Source organism: Condylura cristata, unplaced genomic scaffold, assembly GCF_000260355.1.
Source record: "Condylura cristata isolate star-nosed mole 26May11 unplaced genomic scaffold, ConCri1.0 scaffold00013, whole genome shotgun sequence".
In the NCBI taxonomy this organism is placed as follows: domain Eukaryota; kingdom Metazoa; phylum Chordata; class Mammalia; order Eulipotyphla; family Talpidae; genus Condylura; species Condylura cristata.
This window is the reverse complement of record NW_004567114.1, coordinates 50,173,737-50,188,655: the sequence shown is the minus strand read 5'-3', so window position 1 is coordinate 50,188,655 and position 14,919 is coordinate 50,173,737. Positions and strand designations below refer to the sequence as shown.

The 14,919-nt window shown below is 32.1% G+C and overlaps 1 protein-coding gene across 3 annotated transcripts in view; it reads left to right on the top strand.

The window, feature by feature from the left end:
- The window catches only part of ARHGAP5 (Rho GTPase activating protein 5), a 64,287-nt gene extending 52,245 nt beyond the window's left edge, over positions 1-12,042 (top strand). For all 3 annotated transcript variants that reach the window (XM_012724575.1, XM_004681953.2, XM_004681952.2), the window contains exons 4-7: positions 758-835; positions 3,483-3,614; positions 4,978-5,083; positions 8,474-12,042. In XM_012724575.1, the coding sequence (XP_012580029.1) occupies positions 758-835; positions 3,483-3,614; positions 4,978-5,083; positions 8,474-8,801 (644 nt within the window). In that variant the 3' untranslated portion in view covers positions 8,802-12,042. The remainder of the gene's footprint in view (positions 1-757; positions 836-3,482; positions 3,615-4,977; positions 5,084-8,473) is intronic.
- Positions 12,043-14,919: the final 2,877 nt, after the last annotated feature.

The window sequence follows — 14,919 nt, the reverse complement described above, 5'->3', positions numbered from 1 at the left end:
AAAACTTTACCTTGATGGGGAAAGGATACCTCTTACTTGGGGTGGTGGTGAAAGTTAGTAATCTCCGTTTAGGCCCTACTGGCAGTTTCCAAGATGGGAATGGGACATCTTTGTTACTGCTGAAGAGGGGTTGAATTCTAATTTCCCCGCTTGTCTTTTCTGATGTAAGAGAAATAGGTGTCAGAATATTTGGCTGCAGTAGACATTTACACTGAAAAATATTTTGTTGTGTTCACTCTGTTGTTCCTTTCCCAATCCTTTCACTATAGAAAGTATGCTTTTCTTGCTGGTTTTCTCTGTTTTGTTTTTACTGTGTTACATACTTCTGCTGGTGTAGGAAACAGAAAGAGCCAAAAGAAAACCCAGGAACTCATTGTCATGTTGTTCTTAAATTCACCTTCTTGTCCATCTTCTTCTTGAGATCATTCAGTCTTTAATTGATGTTTCCCCCTGTATTGCATTTATAAATTTTGGCTTTATTTAATGGGGTTGGGGGAGAAAAGTATCATATTTTTCAGGGACCTGACTATCCTAAATAGTTTAAAAGAGTAGTTCATAAAAAACTTGTTTAAAAGGAGGAAGAAGAATTTGGGTGTTGGGGAATCCTTACTTCAATGGGATCCTTAAAAACATTTTATTCTTAAAATATCTTACCACCATATTTTTGTAAGTCACTGTAGTATATGTACTACGATTAAACATATTTGTTGCAGGTATGAGCATATATAAAAATGTGTTAATTTATTTATTCCTTTAGGATTATGTACTGAAGGACTCTACCGTGTTAGTGGGAACAAAACTGATCAAGACAATATTCAGAAGCAATTTGATCAAGGTAAATTAAAATAATTGTTATGAATGATAATTAAAATAATAATAAAATCATTGTTTTCCTTCTTAAAGCTACCTGCTGGTCAGATTGATTTTTTTTTTTTTGAGATTTATTTATTTATACTTACAACTGGGGTATAGGCCAGAGGTGTGGTGGATGAGAGCATTCACCAAAGACAGAGTAGGGAACAGAACAGGTAGATTGACAAAGTACACTACTAAGGATAGCAGCAGGTAGGTCAGAATAGGTCTGTCACTCCATGTGGGTCAGCTCCTTGGTTAGGGATCGAACTTATGCTGCAATGGCTTTAGAAAGCTTCATAATGCAGTGCTTTAACCATTTGCGCCACCAGGGAGAACCCAAGAAACTTACGGTTATCAAATGTGGACAGGAGAAAGTTTTGAGTGGAATTTAAAATGTTAAATAACTGGATACTATAGTCAAACAGGAAACTATAAATCCATTTCCAGAATTAGAAAGGGTGGAGGTAAATTGGGACCTCCCTGGTGGCGCAAGAGGTTATATCACACACTGTGAAGCTATCTGTAACCACTGTAAGCATGAGTTCTGTTCCCCTGCCAGGGCAGTGACAAGGTACAGCAGACCTCTTCTGTCTTGCCTGCTGCACCCCTCAGCAGTGTGTTTCAGTCAGTCTGCCTGTTCTGCTACTACTCTCTGATGAGTCCTCTCACCACCACCACCCCCTCACCTATCCCAGTTCTTGTATACATTAATAAATACATCTTTTTTTAAAAAAAAAAAACTTAATATTAATCATCTGAGTGAAAAATAATCACTGTGGGCCCTCCCTTAGTGGGTTAAAGCACAGCACTATGATGCTGTCTGCAGTCACTTCAACGTGAGTTCAATCCCTGGCCAGGGAAGTGACCCACATGGTATAGCAGACCTCTCCTGACCCTCCTGCTGCTCCCCTCAGCAGTGTATTTCATCCAGTCTTCCTGTTCTACTGCTCAGTCTTGTCTCACCCCCACACCTCTGGCCTATGTCCCAGTTCTTGTATGCATAAATAAATAAATCTTTTAAAAAATCACTATGATAGTATATAGGCAAGTCAGTATATTTGTAAACTGTTGGTTGTGGATATGTTTTTAAGGTACTACTAGTATGTCGGTATACCTTACTATATACTGTAATAATAATACTATATAGTATTTCATTTAAAATACATATATTGTTAGAAAAGCTATTTAGACTATAAATATCAAAATAGTACAGTTTCACTTCCAGTAACATGGTTTGGAAGGATAGTTGTATAATCAGTACCAGCTTCTTCATTTAGACTTTTTGACTTTGTTTTCTAGTTCTACCACATGGTCTTTGTGTCCTAGAAAGTTAATCTAAGTTTCAACTTGTTCATATCTAGAATTGGGTTGTAAGACTTTTTTTAGGAATAATGAAAGTATTCATGGAGTTTCTGATACTAAATGTTTGCTGTGTAGCTCTTACTACAAGGAAATAAAAGTTTAGTAAAGAGAAGTGTTTGTCAGTATCTTTATGATTTTTTTAAATGAAATAAATCTTAATGTTCAGCAATAGAATATTAGGTAAAATCTATTGGAGGAATATTTTATAGCTATTAAAATTGTTTACATAGGGTAATATATTAACTTGGTGATTCTGTGTTAAGATACATGTTGAGTTCTTAGCAAATGTCCAGCATGCTTGAAATTATAAGCTACTGTCCTAAAAATAAAAGTTTTTAGAAATCACTTGTGAAATTGTAGTTACATTGAAAACATGAAATTAAATATAAGTGGTGTGTATATGATTCATCATTTTTTTAAATGAGAAGAAAAGGACTGAAAGAAAACATTCTTAAAGTACAAACAGAGGATGATGGGGGTATTTTTTCTTTCTTTCTTTCTTTTGGTCAGTTTTTATATTTTGTTATAAGCAGTCATTACATGTATAAGAAAAAGGTTAATTTTATAGTAAATAAAATTAATGATAACTCTTTAGTATATCCCATTCTTGATTTTTTTTTTAAGATTTATTTATTTGTGCATACAGAACTGGGGTACAGGCCAGAGGCTCAGGGGCGGTGAGAGGCTTCACCAGAGACAGAGTGGGGAGCAGAACAGGCAGATCATCAAAGTACACTGCTGAGGGGAGCAGCAGGCGGGTCAGGAGAGGTCTGCCACGCCATGTGGTCACCTCCCGGGCAGGCGGGAATCGAACTCATGCGGAAGCAGCTTTAGATTCTCAGTGCTGTGCTTTAACCTGCTGCGCCACCAGGGAGGGCCCATTCTTGATTTTTAAGTTAGAACTTTACTGCTTAAATTTATACTGTTTTATATTAAAATTTTAAGAATTAAAATTACTAAACTCAGTCTTGTAATTTTTTAATCTTTGTGGCTTTTAGATTAAATAAAGTATTTTAAAAGGAGGTAGGTACACAAAAGCTAATGATATGCTAATAAATCTATAAAATATTTTTTATTGTAACTGAAAATGCTTGTTGCTTGGTTCTCTTCATAGATTGTTAGACAAACATTAAAACATAAAAAAAGAATTAATATAAAGAAAGGCAGTTAATGAGAAGATTAAGTAAAGATTCTAGGGCCTACAAATACTTGTTTAGCTTACTTCCCCTGTAATACATTAAAATTTTTAATTTTTTGCCTTATAGATCATACTATCAGTCTAGTATCAATGGAAGTAACAGTAAATGCTGTAGCAGGAGCTCTTAAAGCTTTCTTTGCAGATCTGCCAGATCCTTTAATTCCATATTCTCTTCATCCAGAGCTATTGGAAGCAGCAAGTAAGTATAAAGCTTTTTTTTTTTTTTTGAGAGGAATGATTATAATTTAAGTCAAAGAAAGTAACTTTGTTTTCATGCCTAGCCATTTTTTTTAAATAAAGCAGATAAAATTATTACTTAGTATATATTCCTCTGTTAGCATAATTCATCCAGATGCATTTGTTATAAAAGAAATACTTGTTATCTGGAAAATGAGACAGAAGTTTTATGTTAGTATCAAGTAACTTGGTGCTTTAAGCCATTGTGTTCTCAATGTTGGAAATATATGTAGTTTCGAAATATTTTTCCATTTTCTTTTGATTATGACTTCAAAATAATAAAGTGGTACTACTTACAATTTTGAGTGTGTTAAAATTATTAATTTTCTTTTCTTAGAAATCACTTCAGTATATTTTTTACAAGATGTTTATTTGCCTTACACACACACTGTCATGTAAAGTGGGCAAATGTTTCAATTGGTAGCTTTGATTTTCTTCTTGACCAGAAACAATAGAACTTTCTCACATTGGAAATTTTTGAGGACTAATTTAGAAATAATACATGGCAAACCAGAATTCATAGCCCTTGGTTATACTACTTAAATCGGTATTCATATTGACCTACTCTAAAAGAGCACATTGTTATCTTTTGGAAAAAAATGATTGCAGGGGAACAGTAGCACGTTCTTGTCTCCTATTTATAACAGGATCACATTTCTGTTGTCCTATTTCATAATTTGCATGTATTTGGAGAGTAACTGAGTTAAATGCTTGTACCACTAATGAAGAGACTTTTTAAATAAATCTCATGGATTCTAAATAAGTATTGGGTGACATTTTAAGTCAGATGTTGACAGATTATGTCCTGAAGTTCCAGTACAGCCTGCCTCTAAGTTTGAGTAATTTGCTAGTACATAAGAGTTAGAGATAATTTAAATTTCACTTAAAATGGCATGTTATTCAGATTTGAACAATTTTCTTGGAGCACAACTATGTTCATTTGTTACTGCTACAGAATTGAGTAGTTGTCCTACAAGGGCTAAAATATTTTCTCTCTGTAGCATGGTTATTAAGAGTCTAACATATAAGTAAGTTCAAAATCAATATTAGTAAATTCTTAATCAGTATCTAGTTAGGTATGTTGCTTCATTTAGTTTCTAAAATACCATACTACATTTTATCATCTCAGAAGTGTTTTGGTCTTTCAATGATTAGCTTTACCTGTGGGAAGTTATTGTACTAGATGATGTTTTTAGCAGGTTCTTTACCTAATGTATTTTAAATACTTTCTTCATGATCACTTATAATAAGCATAAATTAGGCTTTATCAAATATTTTTAACTAAATAAGCTTCACATAAACTCCTCACTACTTTAATCTTACAGAAATCCTGGATAAAACAGAACGTCTTCATGCATTGAAAGAAATTGTTAAGAAATTTCATCCTGTAAACTATGATGTATTCAGATATGTAATAACACATCTAAACAGGTAATTTAATTTTTATTTTGTCAATAAAAAGCACTGCTAGGTCCAAACATGTAACTTTATAAATTGGATAATTATAAGATAGGAAAAGAGTGACAAACTAAGCATGTGGTTTGATTTTGGTTCTCTAATAAAAAGTGTCTTTGATTTTCAAAATGAACATTTCATCACATAGTTTAAAGAAAGTTATATGGCTCTTAGTACGTGTTATGCTTATAATAAAATTGGTAAATACATTTTTATCAGTTTTTTTAATAGACTCCTTTATAGACTCTTAAAAATATTAGAAATGAAGTGACAGATAACCAAATCAACCTATTGAAATTGGAAGAATTGAGGTTTAAAGAGGTAAATCATATACGTCCATTACCACATAATTAACGTAGCATATTATGAATAGAATATAAGCCTTATTGAAAGGTTCTATTTTTTTTTCTATTACACTGTTGATTCTGTGTATATTAAATGTTTTGGATTTTCCACAGAAAAATTTTATCAAAAAGCTGAATTTATACTACTGTCTGAAATGCAAAATATTAATCTTTGTATTAATTGCCCTATTATTATATTAGTATTTCTAGTAACCGTGTTCTGAAATCTTCCTCTCTGTGAAAATACCAACATACTTTGTATTTTCACTATACTTAGTGAAATTTTCCTTTCAAAAATTACCATTCATATGGTTCATGGTTTTATAATAGGTATATAGGATACTGTAAGAGATCTTACCCAGTAGATGGTTTATGAACATACATTGACTTGCCTAATTAAAGTGCTACAGCAGAGATTGAATTTCATTAAAAGGAATAGGAAAAAGAAATAAAGGCAAAAACATTCAAAGAAATAACAGTGCTGGTTTACCAGACATTTTTTTAGACCCTGTTTTTTACTTTAAAACATTTATAATTTTTTCTCTTTTCTTACATTGTTAATTTTTGGACAGTATTTTATTTTGTCACTTCATGGTAGTCCCCTAGTTCACCTATCATGCATAGCATCTGTGTTCCATCTTCACAGTACCTTGTGCTCTTCCCTTTCCTGTTTTGACCCCTAACCCTCCTCCTCCCCTGCTGTATGCAGAAACCTGTGTGATTCAAGCAAAGCAAATGATGGATAGACTAAGATAGATGGAAAGGGAAGAAGGGTAGTATATTCTCAGAGTTTAGTCTATTGACTGGTTTTAGTCCTCAAAGTTTAACTGACAAGGTGTAGAAATTGCTTCAGAATATGATCTATAAATCATACATCTTTAAGCACATTGTTGAGTTCAGTTGACATTTATGGGGTTTAGGGAATAAGACTTTCTCAATGAAAAAAAGCATTGTTTGATTTGTATATTCTGTCTGTTATTCTGAATGGCAGGACAGAGAAATAACATCTGACTTAAATTTTAAAAGGAAATGTTCAACAAATAGTAATGGGTATGCTAAGTATTGGGTATTCATAAGTACTGAGGATGTAGCAGTGAATAAAACAGTGACCTATTTTGTGGAATCTTATAGTACAGGTGATAAATGATAAATGTAAATTGTGCATGAAAAACTAATCCTTGGAGTTATTTGTTTCTTATATTATCTTTTACCTTCCATATTAAGTGAGTTACATTGTCAAGTAAATTTTTGCCTTTTGTTTATTTTCCCCATTTTTAATTTTGCCACTGCTTTAATTTAGGTCATATCATCTCCCTTATTTGTAATTGATCTCTCTCCCTACCAGTTTTTCCTCCTAATCATTCCCTTTCAATCCTCATGCCAGAGTAATACTTCTATAAACATCTTCTCTAAATAGTAACTTATATCCTGAAAATATAATGCAAGCTGTTTTAACACTCAGTGCTTTAGTTCTGACTTCTTCAATTACCTTTTCTTTTTATCCAAGCATATAACAAATAAATGCTATAATATGAATCAAATAGCACTTACAGTATCAATTTGTGCCTCATCCTTCCTATACACTTATACTTGCCTGTAGTCAGCAGTATCAGAATCATCAGGGGGACATGTCAGGAGTGCAGATTATCATTGCCTCACCTCAAACATTATCATTCATCAGTTTCTGTTTTAACAAGCCTTCCAGGAGATTCTGAAATTCACTGAGGTGGATAACTACAATTTTGACTGAATTAACCTCCTTACCACTTTTACCAGTACTTATCAACGAAGACATTACCACTTCAGGCAAGCTTCTTTAGTAGTTACCCCATCTCTGACTGATTATGTACCTTTCTCTTTTGACTCAACAGACCTGATACCTCTACTCTGGGTCTTTCATTTTATAACTATTTTCAGGATCTGTACTTTCGTACTAGTGGAAACACCTGACTAGGACTACTATATTTTAACAAAAAGATTGATTTTATTTTTCATATTCTAGTTTAGTCATTAAATAGTAAAAGCTGTTATCACAGAACATGTTTTTAGGGCACATGTTTACATCAACATCTATATATGGATAGTTTTTTTTTAAATTTTATATATATAAAATATATATATATTATATATATATAATTAGCATCATTTTTCATTTTTATACAATGTGTACTTTTTCTTCTCTGGTGTGGTTCCCATGCCGTTCCCACCACCAGTTCACCCATGCATGTAGAGGTATTTTTCTTTGTTTTTATTGCATTAACATGGACTTCCAACACTGTTTGATTTAAAGGAATAGATTCACACTACACATGTTCCTTTCCTTTAAATTTAAATTTTTGATGTGCAAATTTATGCATAAGATTTTCCTGCTATCTTATATATTGGATTTGCTTACTGTAGGTGATGGTAGAAATACTTGCTTAGATATTTAAAGGCTTGTATGTATATCTATTAATAATGTATAATCATTTTGTAAATTGTTAAGTCATTAGAATTATAAAGAGTAATGTAATTCTGTGAACTGAGTTGTCTTTCAGATTAAATTTGTGACAGTGTAGTAGGTATTAAGGATTCAAAATATTGACTAGAAGTGAATTTTTTTGAAAATTAATTTGTCCAAAGTTAGTTTTAAAGAGATGACGTACTGTAGTTTGTCTTTTCATCTCTCACAATAGTCAAGAAATTTTGAGACAATTAAATTTGTTTCTGTTGCCAGAAATTCATTAATATTTGTCATATTCATTTTTACTTTCAGAAAAGTTTTTTTGCACAAAGTAAGAGGCTTTTGTAAGTAACTTATAAAACCCATGGGTATATTTTAAATCACTTTTTGATTCTCATAAAGGATAGATTTCACTGCTGTCTCAGAATGTAGTTGAGTATAAATATACATGAAAAAAGTGTTTCTTAAATTTAGGTTAACATAGAAGGTAAAAGTAAATCATCTGAGATCATTTCCAGTTCAGAGTTTTTCACTGTAATGAGTTTGAATGATTTCTAATTTTTTTTTCCTTATATCTAGGGTTAGTCAACAAAATAAAATCAACCTTATGACAGCTGACAATTTATCCATTTGTTTTTGGCCAACCTTGATGAGACCTGACTTTGAAAATCGAGAGTTTCTGTCTACTACTAAAATCCATCAATCTGTCGTTGAAACATTCATTCAACAGTGTCAGTTTTTCTTTTACAACGGAGAAATTGTAGAAACTGCGAATACAGTGGCTCCTCCACCACATTCAAACCCAGGACAGTTGGTGGAACCAATGGTACCGCTTCAGTTGCCACCACCATTGCAGCCTCAGCTGATACAACCGCAATTACAGACAGATCCTCTTGGTATTATATAAGTACGCATTGATTGCAGATAGCCCAAAATTGGATAAAAATCAAATCTAGACATGCATGATTCAGGGTTCAGTAGTATACTTCATGTTTCTTACAGATAATTCACATTCAGAATGATGAGACATTTTCTCTTTAAACTGTATGGTATTCCTAACTCATTTACATTCACAGTCTAAAACCATGTGATAAGCATGACTGGAGAGGTTTAATTTTTATAAACAAAAATAGCTATAAAATACAAACTGCTGTTGCATGCAACCTTATTGCAATCAGTATATCATTCCTGTGGCATTTTCTGTCACATTATATTGTGAATAAAATTTTTCTATAGAAATTAAATGATTTAAAAACTCACATATGAAACATTTAATGCTTTTCAGCCTGCTTTATGGCTGGTTTTGTTATTTGATGTGCTAATTTGGGCAACTTAATTTACATTTTAGCACTCTGTATAGATAACTAAAAGCCCAGTTAAGTATTTTTTAATTTCAGGCTACTTATGCCGTGCTTGGGATGTTGTTTGAAAGAAAGGAAAAGTACACTTTACATATTTCTGCATCATCACCTTCTAAGTAAACCTGTGGATGATTTGATGAGAGGGGTAAATGAACTTATTGTACACACATACCAACGACATGCTTGTGGCTAAAGTGAGTTGATAGTGTTGTGCAAAGGATAGTTGTCACCAACTCATTTCTTTATGGTCCATAATGAAATAAACATCTTGTATACTGTTAATTCTGTAAACAGATGCATGTTCAAGAGATCTTTGATGGTCTTGTATTCTTAATCTAAAATATTTTAGATATTTTAATTTTTTCCCTCTTGGGAAATACATTTAGTATAGTGTAGAAAAGACTTCATGACATTTTCATATAAGGTTATATAACTTTTCATACATAAACATAAAATTTGTTGTAGAAAATTCTTTAAACCAAACATTTTAATCTAGGACTTCAATTTAATCTGTTCCTTGAATCTATTTTTATGTGGCCCTTAAAAGTATATCCAAAAATCCATTGCTAATATAGCAATAAAAACACTTTGGGTACTGACAGCCTCTTTGAAGCGTGTATATATAAATTGCAAACTTGTATTCATATTCTTTTCTGTGATATGTTGTACTAAAATCCAAACTGGCTTTTGCACCATTTTTTAAACAATTTTTTTCCTGCTATGTTGGTACCAGGTTTGCTGTAAATGACTGCTGCTTTTGGAGTTAAGCGTTTTGTTAGTAAACATAGAACCAAAACACTAAATTATGGATAATTTTCAGAATAGGTGGCATTAGTAAATTTAATTAAACTTAATTCAAAATCCATTCATTATCATACCAGCCATTTTTTTTTTTCTGGAGATGAAGGAAATGACTTTCCTTTCATTTCTACATTATATTTTGTATTAGTAAAGAGAAAATTCATTGGTTCATATTGTAATCTTCATACTGCAATTTTAAGGTTGTCTTATGTGTATTATAGTAAATAGATAATTTTGAGATTTGAGGCTCCTAAGAGTTTGATTTGCTCCATTATTTCATGTAATAAATATTCTTTCCCAACAGTTATGGTTATGTCCTAGGTATTATACTTCTAATTTCAACTTCAAAATCAAGATGTTGACATGAACCAGGCTGCTGTTTGAAGTACATGTATATTATAAATTATCTTATTTGTGTTATACTCTTACATGTTATTATCTTTTCTAAGAAAACAAAATCCCTATTATTCCTATTGCAAAGCACACAGGAATTAAGAAAGTACAGTAATTTTTAAAAAGAAAAATCCGGTAAATGTAGTATTCTTAACTTGTTCTATATTACTTATACCTATTGTCTATATAGCTTTAATTTATAGCTGTCAGTTTAACATCGGCATGTCTGGCAAAGAAAATTAAACTTTAAGAGTTTTATAAACTGTTTCTAGGTTGCTAAAGAATTTATTTTTCTACTATATATGGTATAGACAAAGCTCAAAACTATGTACAGGAAAAAAGCCTGACTATTTCTTTTTGAACTAGACTGAAAAGAAAATTTTCAGAACTGTTCATGTCTTCAGTTCATGTGGTCATAACTTTGCTATTGTAATATGTGAATCCCAGTTTATTTAAGCTATTCTCTTTTATACTATGTTAATTTAACTTTCTTGTACATTTAGTACCATTTTTGTTATTGAACCTAGCATTTACCATTTTCCACATTAACTACCTTACACTTTCAAAACTTATCTCCACCTTGTGCATTCTATAATTGATTTGATGAGCTTCTTAGTGGGTCACTTAAATATTTCTACATTTGGTTCAGTTATGACACCAGTAGGTTACTTTAATTGAAAATTAAAGTACAGTAGCTCAGTCTGTTACACTGAATTGATTGCATTTATTTTTGCCAAGGGTTTAGCTGTTTTTAAATATTAGAAAAATAATTCTAAGAACAGAAAAATATAAGTACATTTTTCTGGTAAGTTACTGGAAGGTTTCAATGCTTAGGGACGTATGAGACTTCCTAGATGACGGGGAAAAAAAAATATTAGATAGTCTCATAACTATGGGTAAACACTAAGGCATTATATTTTATAATTTTAAATAAAATTCCATCTACACACATGTTCACATGTTGCCATTGTTTCATTTAAAGCTTCATTGCTTATAGTTTTTACAATATTGTACTTACCAGTATCAGTAGATTAGCAATATGAAGAAGCATAGTTAATTTAATGGTACTCTTTCAAATTTCCAATAGATTTACTGAAAGATTTTATTCAACAGATACTTACTAGGATACTCAATTTAAGGACAAAATTCCAGGCACAATATATTTCCGTTTGAAATGGCATTTGTTGGAAAAGTGCTTTTCCCCCTAACATTTACAATGTAAATACTGTAATGTAACAGCAATCTAACTGAAAAGCAGCTTTTATTTTCCATACTCTTATGTAAATAATGTAGACCTTTTTGAGGTAATGGAATTTAACTTCTGATATCTTAGATATAAAAAAAGGAACTAATTGGAATAAGAACTTAGGCCTTAGCTTCCATGGTGATTTTTAGTTTTTTATACAGTAATAATTGTGATGCTGATTTGTCAACTGGATATAAATATATATAATTTTAAAAAGTCAAAAGTGCTTTGTTTATAATTAATGTAATTTTGTGCTTCACCTACAGGATGCTGCGGTAAATTTAACTATCAGTGAAGCTTCTGCTGTATAAAGAGTGCTATGAATAAAACACTAAGAAGCTGTGCAATTTTAAGTTTATAGTTGCCTCTAATTTTACCATCTCATTGGTAAAAATGAGCTTTTTTGCATAAAATTGGAAAATAAAATTTACCTCTATGATGAAAGTTTTATTAAGGAGGTATATTGAGCTTTTACCATTTCATGAAAGGAAAGCTAAAATTCATGCTGGATATGTATATACAGAGAATAGTTCATTTTAATGTTCACAAAAACAAGATTGCATAGTTCAGATGTTTGTTACCTGGATCTGAATTTTAGAGAGGAAAGACATCCTTTTGAGCCACTAGAAATATGTAGAAGCCTATTCTACTTTATAGCAAAGCTGCTAACATTGGAGAAAATATTTATATTTTCTTTCATAGTTTATGATTATTAAGTCAAACTTTGTGGGTATTTATTTTGTCGGATTGTGTAAGTTCTGACTGACTAAGTTTTTAATGTGTCACTCTTTATTTTCAATTAAGTACCATGATTCATAGGCTGAACAATTTCTAATTTGTTTTGGTACTTGGGGTCATGTTTAATTCTGTTTACTGTATTTGAACTTTTGAAGTTCTCAGCAGCCTTTTCACTTTATCAGTTGTCCAAAAATAAAATTTTCTAAGATTCATTAAGGTAAGAAACTACTCTTTAAAATTTTATTATAGCATCTATACTTGAGAAGACTGTAAAAGCATTAATACATCCAATATCCAGTCATTAGATGTGATCCAATCACCATGATTTTTAAAAAGCAGTTAAGATATATTAATTAATGAACTTTTGGGATATTCACTATTCAATGAAACTGACATCCTGTAAACATGATTCCACCTACCCACCCTGCACCCCATGTTATAAGTGAAGTCATTAGCAGTCCTTGTTCAAATCTTAAAAGTTTTAAGTTTTCTGTAGAAATTTTGTAGGCAGTAAAGAACCAGTCAACAATATGGTTAAGATTTTAGTATCACTGTTTTATAGCAAAGAGTAAAATTGTAAACTGAAATCAGTAGTCCTGAAAGTTCTGGTTTACCTGAGTACTCTGGTTTACCTTTAGGAATCACTAATGTACAATGTATGCATTTGACAAGAGTAGTTGTCAAGGCAAATGTAGCTCAGGAACAGTAACTTGTTTATAATGCAGATTTTCTATTCAGTTTTATTTGCCACAAAGGGTGAAAATTACTTTGAACAATAGCTTTTGAATTTCAGTATCGAATATTTTTTCAACATTTGTATTATAATCTCATTCCAACATAAGAAAATTGTTGCATTACTCATCCAAATTTTAAATATGTACCTGTACCTACTAGATAATTTTCTTGAACTTTGTCCTAATCATTTACTATTTTCTAGGTACTAGGTACTCAGTAGATTTTTTTTTTTTTTAAAGATTTATTTATTCATTCATACAGAACTGGGGTACAGGCCAGAGGCTCAGGGGTGGTGACAGGCTTCACCAGAGACAGAGTGGGAAACAGAACAGGCAGATCAACGAAGCACACTGCTGAGGGGAGCAGTGGGCGGGTCAGGAGAGGTCTGCCACGCCTGCGGTCACCTCCAGGGCAGGTGGGGATCGAACTCATGCGGAAGCGGCTTTAGATTCTCAGTGCTGTGCTTTAACCCGCTGCGCCACCAGGGAGGGCCGGTACTCAGTCGATTTTTAAATGTCTTAACAGTTTTAAATTTGGAGCCCTTTAGTTTCCTTTTTTCCTAATATTTTAGCAAATAAACGTCTTTGCAAGAGTCCAAGGATACTGACTTAAATTTAATACCCTGAAACTAGAAACAGCACACTATAGTGAATATCATCCTCTAAACAGGATTCCATTTGTATATGATTTTGGTTATTTTTGAAGTGTAGATAAAAAGATAATTTAAAAATTCCATACACCACAAGGGAATATAGTCTCAGATCTACTTCTTGGAAGTTTCCAGATTTGTCGTTTTTGTCGGTAGGCCAAGACACAGTTGTTGAATGTCTTGACTTGCATAGAGAAACTACAATATTAACAGCAGTGTGCTTTTTTTTTTTTTAAATAATAGTTTATTTTTACATCATTTTGTGCCTTTTTCCATCTCAGTTGTAATCCCCGTGGGCTTCCCGTCACCAAATCACCCGTGTGCCATCACCATAGTCTAGTGCACTTCCCTCCCCCCACTGTTTTTGATCCCACTCCACCCCCATAAAATGTCTCTGGTATATAGTTCATCATCATCATTATTTTTCTCACCCGGTCCTTTATACTCCAACAGCAGTGTACTTTTAAAATAGAAACTGAAATGTTTTATTTAGAGATTTAATTACAAAATGATGGTTTTAAGTTTGAAATCTAAGTATTTCTTTTCATGATGTAAATTGTATCTGTGAAAGAACAAGTTAGTAAACAAATTTTTAAAAATAATATATAATTACCTTAGTTGTTGCAAGCCACATGAGCTCTGGCTTAACTCTGCAGTTGTAGAGCCAAAGAAGTCTTTCATAATGGCTTTCAACAAGACTGTGTACAAAAAAGGCAGCATATAGGATTTGATCAGTTTGACTGTACTTGGTTTACCATATCCTATGTCATTGGTAATATTAAATCCTCAGATTTCATCTACATAGAATATGATGGGTTAAGTCAAGGCATATCTCAATGAAAATTTATAATAGATGATGGTGGTTATCATTTAGTCTTCTCAGTTTTTTCCCCACTGGGGATCCATTCACAATTTATGAATAAATCCCAAAAAGTGTAGGAATACAGAGAGATTAAAAGAAAATGGTACTATAAACAAATGAGTGCTGATGTTTGAAAATTGGAAACAAAATTCACCAAAAACACAATGTTTGAAAATGTGCATGAAGAGATTAGGAGAGGGCCTCCCTGGTGGCACAAAGGGTTAATCTCAGCACTATTAA